Source organism: Taudactylus pleione, unplaced genomic scaffold, assembly GCF_031769625.1.
Source record: "Taudactylus pleione unplaced genomic scaffold, aTauple2 ptg000012l, whole genome shotgun sequence".
Lineage (NCBI taxonomy): Eukaryota > Metazoa > Chordata > Amphibia > Anura > Myobatrachidae > Taudactylus > Taudactylus pleione.
The window spans coordinates 4,269,847-4,280,460 of record NW_028284415.1 but is presented as its reverse complement, the minus strand read 5'-3'; the positions used below and the strand labels follow the sequence as shown (position 1 = coordinate 4,280,460).

General features: G+C 41.4%; 1 protein-coding gene across 1 annotated transcript in view; it reads right to left on the bottom strand.

Moving 5' to 3' along the window:
- Positions 1-8,958: 8,958 nt before the first annotated feature.
- Positions 8,959-10,614, bottom strand: part of LOC148542397 (archaemetzincin-2-like) — a 32,965-nt gene continuing 31,309 nt past the window's right edge. The window contains 1 exon segment of the mRNA XM_088468552.1: positions 8,959-10,446. Within this exon segment, the coding sequence (XP_088324678.1) occupies positions 10,303-10,446 (144 nt within the window). The 3' untranslated portion in view covers positions 8,959-10,302.

Here is a 10,614-nt window from a genome sequence, read left to right as displayed (position 1 = left end):
GCCCCCCATTGGCTGTGCGCTGGGCTGAGGGGCACAAAGCGCCCCCCTCCCCAGCGTTGCAAATGTGTGTTTTTTTCCCTGAAGGGGCTGTGGCCACGCATGCCACGATTAGGCCACACCCTCCGACCGCCTGGACCCGCTGCAGCACAGATGATGGTCCTTCAGGGTGTATGAATGACCATCATCTGCAGATCACTCGATCTGCAGATATATCTTTCAGGTGTGTACCCACCTTAAGGGAGGACAGAGACTGGAGAGTTAGTTGGAGGGGTGGTAAGATAGAATGAGTTTTAAGGGAACTTTTGAAGGTTGGGAGGCTGGATGAAAGTATTTGTATGATGGAGGTCATTCCAGGGCATGAGAACAGCACAGGAAACACTAAATGTGAGAAAGGTAAGTGGTGATTAGAGAGAAGGTGATTTATTGGCAGAGCAATGAGGGTGGGAGGGAGTGAGGAAAAGATGCAGAGAGGAGATATATGGATGAGAGTTCTTTAGGTGTGAGAGAGAAGTCTGAGAAGGGAGCCAGGGGAGATAGAGAGACAAGAGGAAATTGAGGTGGGCAGCAGAGTTAAGAATAGATTGAAGAGGGGCAAAGCACCAGATTGGAAGGCCAGAGAGGAGTAGATTACCGTATTATGTGGGCCTGAATACGTTTTGTTAGGGGTCATTCCATGCCAAATCATCGCAGCTTCCAATCCGACCATTTCAGATTTTTAATGAAATTTGGTAGGATGATAGACAGCATAAAGTCCCTTTCATCTGTAAAATTTTAGCCCTCAGTGATACTGTGTTCATGCAACAGGGTTGCAAACATGTCAAATTTATGCTTGTTGGACGACGCAGCTCGGATAAGTAAAGCAGCAGGTTATCCATGCTTGACCACAGGTGACTTGATTAGTACCTCAGTCAGTTTGACTTAACCACCTGTGCTCAACCATGTAAAACCTGAACTGTTGGGGTGCCTTGAGTACTGTATTTGGGAACCTCTGGTTTATCTAATACAATTTATCAGTGAATAGTAGTAGTTTGATCAAGAGTGTGACACATGTATAAGAAGGACATTAGGACTCAGTGCTGCAACCCAGTTGATATTAAAGGACACAGCAGCAGTAGAAAACAATAAAGGGAGATGCTACCATGGATTATTAAAATACAGCTACATGTCAATATTGATCAAATGATTTGTGATAACTGTAGGAAACAAATAAAAAGGAATTATTTAACTGCTGAGGAAGGACCAAGCACATCAATTGATGGGGAAAGTGACACATGTGGGAGCATCACCTATCAAGAAGAAAAGAATGAAAGAAGAAAACTATTGCAAAAGGAAAGCTGTAAAACTTGCAAAAGTTATAAAAAAAAAGGTATATATTCCAGCTGGGGAACCTCTGCCTGATAATTGTTTCTACTGCTGCTGTGTCCTTCAATATCAATTGGGTTGCAGCACTGAGTCTTAATGTACTTTTTATCCATTTGTCATGCTCTTGATCAAACTATCACTAATTCTCAATGCAGAAGCTGCAGCCAAAACAAGACAACAATATACAAGGCGCTCTCGAATATCTAGAGAGGATAAGGAATAATGAACAAAATACATTTTCGTTTGCTGCGGGTCCAACAGAACCAGCTGTGAAGGTTCTAAAGCAATTAAAGACAACAAGAAAAATAAGACTTGCAAAATAGAAATTAACATTTAACAAGGGTGTCTCTTACATATAAAGGTAATTTAATAAGGAGATAAAACATAAAAAATATCAAATAAATGACAATCTAAAATGTTAATATGTAAGCATAGTATCAAAGAGAAATATAAAGAATTTCAGGTGGTCTGCTAAACCAGGGATATCCCTTATTCCAGTGTTCAAATGTTTAAGATTCTATTGTTGGTAAGGTGTCATTGCACCATCAACAGTCTTATTGTAGATACGTTCATGTATCAAAAGCGGGGGTATTGTTTGATTTACAACATGAGCATAAATAAAAGTATCACTCTGTTAGCAGCAGATAACGGCATATAGCCAACAAACTCACATTCCTCCGTTAGTATCCGGGGTTCCAATTGTAACAGACAGTCTCGTTAAAGTAAGTAATCGGAGACCCGGAGTCCCACTCATATCGGAAAGCTGTGCGGCGTTCACTGTAACGGGAAGGGATGTCCAGAAGATAAGCACACGTATAATGTTAGTCCATCCGAGTGTCCTTGGAGACTGTGCTGGGTAATATCCCTGCCGGCAGCAATATAGCGAAGAGCAAGGTCGGAGAGGAGAATGATTCCGTTCTCCAGTGGGTGGAGTGATCGGGTAGTGGCGCCCTTGACGTGTTTCGTCAAGCTCACGTGACTTTCTCTCAATTGAGTAATTACTAGGACAAAGTTACAATAAACAAGGTATACGAAAGTGGGTAAGATGCAAAGAGCTCAAAGCCTACAGTAGACTCAGACAGTGATACTATAAAATATCAGGAATTGACTGTGGAAAAAGGGGGACCAAAGACTCCAGATATCGAGAGAGTTGCATCACATAGTTATTTTGAATCATATAAACTTATTTTAAAAAAATCAGTAAAAGAACTACAAAGGCTGGCAAAAGAATGACGGACAAAATTTAGTAGTTACAGTGGGCAGAGCAGGAATATATAGTTAACATGCACAGCGAGAAAGCACAGCATAATAGAATAGAGAGACGTGAAAGGAAGAAAAGAAGAGGGAAAAAAAAAAAGTAGACATAAAATAAAAAAATTACTCAGAAGGGCAAGGGGAATTGTGGGAGGAAGAGAAAATAGGGGGGGGGGCTAACAACAGTGTAGAAAATGAGTGATTAAGTGAGACCAGGAAGGGTTGCATTGCAGATCATATACCATGGAGACCAAATTTTGTGAAATTTGTCCACTGTGTTGCTTTGAAGGCCAGTGATATACTCCATTTTGGACACAAACCGGACCTGATTGAGGAGCTCCTGCTGAGTTGGAGGGGAAGGGTGTTTCCATGCCCTGGAAATCTGGTATTTAGCCGCACAAGAGATATGCATAATCAGTTTATTGTCAAGCTTGGATAGCTGGCATACCGGGGCACATAGGAGCAACGAGGCCGAGGAGAGGGGCGGGCACAGTGGGACTATAGAGGACATAAGCAATTGGACAAGCAACCAAAAATTTGCGATATTAGGGCATGCCCACCATATATGGAAAAAGGATCCCACTTAACCACAATTCCGCCAGCACATATTGGAAGTAGCAGGATACATTTGGTGTAGATGTTCTGGGACAAGATACCAACGGGTATACACTTTGTATGAATTATCTTTAATGGAAACACTAATAGAACATTTTGATACATTGAGTCGAATGGTCTCCCAAGTTTCTTCCTGCCTAGCGCCTGATAGTCTGCCCGAGGCCGGTTTTTCCCCAGCAGGGGTTCCGCGCCTCGGGGCAGGTTCTCAGGTACTTACAAGAGCCCAGGAGGTTCATATGACTATGCTATTAACCTATAACAGATGAGTTCTCACCTGCATCAATTTATCCAATTATCAAAGGTATATCTGGGAGGTCTTTTAGAGTGAGATATATTGCCTCTGAGGAAACGGCCAGGTGATACAAGGCCGAGAAACGCATTAGGACTCTCACTAAGACCGATTCTATTTGCTGGGACACCTAAATTCATCCGGGATTGCTGTGGTTACATCCACGTCCACTGTACAACACGGCTCGTCCAGCATTCTTTTAGCACTTTACTAACAGCTGCCAGTGCATTTTACTCTGGTCATAGCAGACTTACAGCCAGAATAAGCTGTTCACTTGTAGCAGCTGCCGATACCCACAATTTCTGACACAGCAAACTTACAGCACACACTAACCTTTTCATGGCTGGAACCAGCTGTGAAGCAGGCAGCGGGTGCTTTCACAGGGACTACTACAAGTATTTAGTCACAATATCCATCAGGTAAGAACTCCCATACATCAGTTGTGTATACAGCCTTAAATTCTCCACACTGGACATCATATACAAATTATAGACTATCCAAGACAACATCTGTTGAAGACTAATTTACATAATTCCATATTTACATATGCTTTATGCTGTATAATGAAGCAGTACATGAGATTTAACAGGGCATTGGTACTTCCATTTTGTTTCTCTGTCCAAACTCAGTTTTAAATGGAAGCTAGTGTCTTTTTAAGGCCGCACCCGAGGGAAACTGTTTATCTAACACAGTGAAGAGATCATGCCCATATATGTGTCCTTGTGCTGGGGAAACTATTCAGACTAAATATGGGATGCAGTATTCCATGAGTATCACTCAAAAGGAATTCAGTTTCAGGTCTGATTGTCAAGAAGGAGTTAACAAGAGCAAGCTTTGTCTATTATCTGATAATGGTAGTGGGCGTTAAAGGGGCGTATAATCTGAATATTGTAATAATGTATAAGTATTGTGTGACAATGTCAATCGTTGTTATTCCTGCATTATAACCCTGGGAGAATATGTCCCAGTTAAGGGCTTGATCTAATTAATTAATTAATAAAATGACAAATTCTTAAGTATACTGGTTTGGAGAATATTACTTATTATGGAACAACACCTGTCAAAGGTAACTTTAGACACATCATACGGCATATTTTACGGACTACGTATAGTAACAGGACTTTTTTTTACGTTCACATGCTCATCTATTCTCCATTTTTATATATATATATATATATATATGTCACAATTGTTTTCTTTACCAATTTGTATTTGTTACATCTCAGTAATTTCTTATGTCAGATTTTATTGTATAGTTTATGCAGCAGACATATCTAATTTTCAATATATCTTATTAAAGATCTTAATTTTATCCCAATATATTTCGTATTTAAGATTATTATATATCAGTTTGACATTATTTTTTTTCTCATTAGTGCCCCCTGTTTCTTTCTTTTGTTTCACTTATTCAGTGTATAGAACCCTAGGGCGGAATATGCAGCGCTGGGTCATGCACGCTGATCCTCAGAATTTAGAGGAATTTGTTACAGAATTGGAGCGGTATGAGACCGCAGGAAACATGACAAAAATGCCAGAAAAGAAACCAGGGAATGTTCGATCTGTTAAGATGACACCCCATTGGCCTGTGACCCTGACTGTCACCCCTCCTCAAGGACTCAAGGAAACACAGCTGGAGATGTCAGGATTGTTTGCTATGAGTGCAGAAAGCCAGGTCATATAAGACGGGACTATCCCAGAAAATCAGAGCCTATGGAGTGTGGGGTTGCTAGTATGGGTGCTACATACCCCGCTTTTTGCACAATGGTACCCCTGGATTCCAGACCCCAGTTGATGTGGGAAACTGTGTTACTGAATGACAGAGAACTCCCAGCTATTATAGACTCAGGGAGTGAGCTAACCCTGATCCCAGAGGCTGTCCTGCCCAGGGCAGTAGAAAAGGTGCCAGGGTTGAAGTACTCTGCGTTCAGGTATCTATGGGTGCGAGTGAGCCTCACCATAAAGGGGCACGCTTGTGGTCGCCGCAGTTGGTCCAAAGCTCATCTATCCTATTATATTGGGATGCAATTTCACAGGATTTGTTGAGCTCTTAAAGGAACCACAGCGACAATGCCAATGTAAAGTCTCCAAGACCTTACCTCCGAAAAGGGAGATGAGTGGAAAAGCACGGCCAGTCCTCTTTGAAGAGGGAACCTCTGCGCAATTAATGTCTGAGGAAAGAAGTCCGCAACACTTTTCCTGGTTACGGCCAAACAAAAATACTGGCAGAGGTGTCATACCCAATACAGATGTTGCCATTAATGTGCTGAAGACTGCCATCCCTCAGGTTCCTGGGGACCGCGCTAGTTCGTTTTGCCCTACAGAAGTTCCTCTGGTGGACACCTTGTCAGCAAAACAGCGAAAAGAAGCGGAAGCCTTAGTTCGCAATAATCAGGATGTGTTTTCTTTCCTGCCAGGGCACACTGCCTTAGTAAAGCACGAGATAAATATGCCTAAAGGAGTGGTTGTAAAGCAGCGACCGTATTGCATCCCTGAGGCAAGACAGCAAGCAGTAGAGCAAGAGGTGAATGAGATGATCCAAATTGGAGTCATTGAGGAGTCCAGCAGTAACTGGTCAAGTCCTATTGTGTTGGTCCCCAAGCCATCAGGAGCCATACGTTTTTGCAATGACTTTAGGTGGCTGAATCAGGTTTCCAGATTTGACGCATACCCGCTAACACAGGTGGACAAATTAGTAGAAAATTTGGCAAGTAGCCGGTATGCTATGACCCTGGACCTCACAAAGGGATATTGGCAAATTCCCCTAAGTGAGACCGCCAAAGAGAAGACTGCCTTCTTGACCTCTGATGGCCTGTTTCAATATAAAATGCTCGCTTTCGGCCTTCACTGGGCACCAGCGACATTTCAGCATGCCATGGATTGCCCTCTGAGGCCACACCAGGGGTAGGCTATAGTCTATCTAGACGACATTGTCATCTATTCAGAAAATTGGGAAGAGCACTTGCCCAAAGTTCAAGAAGTTCTAAACAGCTTACGGCAGCATGGGTTTACGGCTTATCCAGCAAAGTGTACCATTGGACTTTCAGAGGCCATTACCTTGGTATGTGATTCGCAATGGGCAAGTGAAACCCCAACTGCAGAAAGTGGAGGCGATTCAGTCCTGGCCAAGACCCTCCACCAAGAAACAAATGAGAACTTTCCTTGGGCTGCTAGGCTATTACGTTTCATTTCCAATTTTGTGTCCAGAGCTGTGAAACCTGTGTGTTCTGCATTATCAGTGGAGGCATGAAATTCCAGGTTTTCACATTTACACAGACCCAGCTGGAATAATCACTGGAGCACAGGAAGGGTTTCAAACTCCCACACACCTGATGCTCCATGCTCCTGATGCTGGACAAACTGGCCAGGTGATAGGCCAGGAGTGGTGGTTAGCTTTAGGGTGCCAGGACCTGAAAGGGACCACAGACAAGAGGTTAGGTTTAGGCACGAGGGGTGGAGGTTAGGGGAGGAAGGGTTAGGGTAGAGGTTAGGATTAGTGATACTATACTTACCTACGGGTGTCGGGATTCTGACCGTCGGGATGCAGCTGTCGGTATTCTGACAGGCGACATCCCGACTGCCGGGAACCCATACCCAACTCTTCCCAAACAATATTTATTTTATAATGTGTGTTCCTCTGTGAAAGCATTCAATTGCTGAGTGATGCATCTGAATAGTAATTTCTTCTATGACCAGGCAAAAGTTACCGAACTGATTAGCAGAGTGCGTTGAACAAGTAAACCCAAATAAGCATTTGCCAAACTATGTTCATTTAAAAACAATTGCATGATGAAAGTTTGGACTTGCTTTAGTTAATGTATGTTAATTACCATCCTATCTATTATAAGCTAGTCTGTGTGTGTTTGCTTTTATATGGATTTACTATTTCAGATAAAGAATGCAGCACCCAGCTACCAGATATTCTATAATTTGTGACTGGAGCAAAACAGGTTCCTAAAATTGGTCTTGACCCACAGCCAGTCATTGAATTTCTTGATGATTTTTCAAAATATCCAGAGGCTAACACTTGCAAAAATGTGCTAAGGCTTCCTTTGTCAAAAAGTTATGAAGAATTCAAAGCAAACATGAATTTTGGAATTCAAAATTCTCCAGGATTTGACTGTCCGTAGTTATTTTGGCTGAGTTGCCCACGTGCCTGTGAGGAGGATGGGAGTTTAGAAACTGTTGATATTTTGAGCTAACTATATTTGACTCTGATGTAATGGTGTTTATGGTTAACAGATTCTATATATTTTGGGGAAAAATACCTACTGTTTTGGGTGTTTCCAGTGTGCTCTGTTGGGTAGGTATTCATTGTAGTCTGTGTGCAACCAGATTCAGTTTGTTTATAATAAAGTATTATACTGTTATAACCTTGTTAGAAACTTTATTGCCTAGTGCCACACGTAACTACACCAGGAGTAGGCAACCCTTGGCACGTGAAGATGTTTGAGTGGCACCCTTTGCCAGTATCAAGGAATAGATGTCATGTGCTCTGGTATCTGGTGGTGTTCCAAGCACACATTAGGCCTAATGTACAGTTAATCTTATTTTAGTTACATTTTGCGATCAGAACCAGATGATTGGAAACTAAAGACCAATGGTGTGCTATTATGCGTTCTCTGGCATTTTTACTGCGGTCCACCCTCTGAGAGGAAGTGCTTGTACAATGATTGACTGGATGCAAGTCATTATGCTTAAAAATGGCATAATTGCGCATTTTGCAACATAACATTGCACACAAATTACATATCTATGCCCCACCCCTACATCAGCACACCCAGAAATGCCCTTTTTGCCATAAGGCTCCCCCCTGCCCATTGACCCTTATGGAAGACTAATTTACAAGAAACATATTTACATAATTCCATATTTACATATGCTGTATGCTTTATAATGAAACAGTTCATGAAATTCATTATGCCTTTGCACATCCATTTTGCTTTGTGCAAACTCACATTTAAATGGAGAAATTAGGTAAGGTGTCTTTAAGGCCGCTCAAAAGGAAAACTGTTTATCTGAAAGAGTGTACAAGAGCTTGTCCATTTATGTATAATTTTGTCCGAGAGAAACATTCAAACCAAATATAGAGATTCCCCGAGTAATGAGCATCTCATAAAGGAATTTACTTTCTATTCTGATTGCCAAGGAGGGGCTAGCAAGAACAAGCTTTGTCTATCTGATAATGTCAGTGGGTGTACAGGGGGCGTATTACCTGAAAACTGTAATAGAGGGTATAAGTACTCTGCAACAATGGCAATGGTGGTTGATTGCTGCATTAACCTGAGAGACATGTTCTCCCAGTTAAAGGGCTAGATCTATTTATTTAATTAATAAAATGACAAATTCTTAAGTATACTGAATTGGACTTTATTACTATATGCAACAATGGAACACCTGATAAAAGGTAGACTTAAACACCCTATCCCTTCCCGCCTCCATCACTACCTCTATCCTTCTCCCTGTTCCCATCTTGCCCACCTCCTCAATCTCTCCCTATTATCTGGCACTGTCCCTTCTGCTTTCAAACTACCCCATTCTTAAACAACCTGCCCTTGATCCTAACACTCTCTCCAAATACCGACCCATTTCTCTCCTCCCTTTCACTTCCAAACTCCTTGAGAGTATTGTTTACAACCGCGTTGCCATCTTTCTTTTCTCCCACCCCCTCCTTGACCCATTTCAGTCTGGCTTCCATTCACTCCACTCAAACTGCCCTCACAAAATTTAGCAAATGACAAATTCAAGGGCCACTACTCTATCCCAGGGCTTTCTTAAACTTAACATGTCTAAGACTGAGCTGATCAAGTCCACACCCTCCTGCATAACCTCACCTCCCACAATTTTATTATCTATTGACAGCACAGTCATCTCCTCTAGCCCCCGAGTGCGCTGTCTTGGCGTTATCCTTGACTCCTCCCTCTCCTTCAAACCACACATTCAGCACCTCTCGCAGTCCTGCCATTTCCATCTCAGAAATATTTCTAATATCATATGTATTTCACCCCATGTATCATATTCATTTCACCATATGTCATATTCATTCCACCACATGTCATATTAATTTCATCATATATCATATTAATTTCACTAGATCTCATATTTATTTCACCATATTTCATTAATTTCATCATGTATCATATTGATTTAATCATATATCATCCATTTCACCATATGACATTTGTCATAATCATTTTATATAATATCCATTTCTGCATTTATCATATCCATTTCACCGTATGTCATATCCATCTCACTACATGTCATATCCATCTCACTATATGTTATATCCATCTTGCTATACAGTATGTCATATCCATCTCACTATGTACTAAGCCCAGGAGAGAGATAAATCTAAATTGGGTATGTATGTAGTTATCTCTCTCCAAGGCTTAGTACATCTCATGTTATCCATCTTGCTATATGTTATGTCCATTATGTTATATCCATTCAACTAATCTTGCTATATGTCATATACATCTCACCATGTTACATCTAACTCATGTTATATTCATCTTGCTATATATTATATCCAATTTACTATATACAGTATGTTATATCAAGAAAGCAACATTTGCTATATGTCATATCCAGAAAGCTGTTATTTGCATTGAAGGGCCTCTCAGTGATAGTTGTTGCATGTTGACGTTCCAGGACCATTAGTGCACAGGTCAGTCACTCTGCAAGACAAGCTTAATCCTTGTGTATGTGTTGTAAATGCAGCCCTTAGAGCAGTATATTGTAGGTAGGTCAATTTTTTCAGTACATGCACGGGGCAGGATGTTTTACGTCAAAAGAGCCAAACACCTTGTGAGCCATGCTCTGTGCTTCTGGAAATGGTACACAGGTTTAGGGACTCTATGTTGGTCTTCATCACGGCTCCCAGCATCTGAATTACTTCCTTCCTCTTCAGTCCATTGGAGCAGAGACTAGAAATAGAAATAATATGGCAATGAAGGGGGTCACTTCAACAAGTGGTTCTATGCATGAAAAGAAGTCTCCAAATACTAACAAATCTGGGAAATCCACAAAATAAGTGTCACAAATCAGGGTCTTAGCATTCCTTACAGACTCAGAAATTCATTTATTTCGGCTTC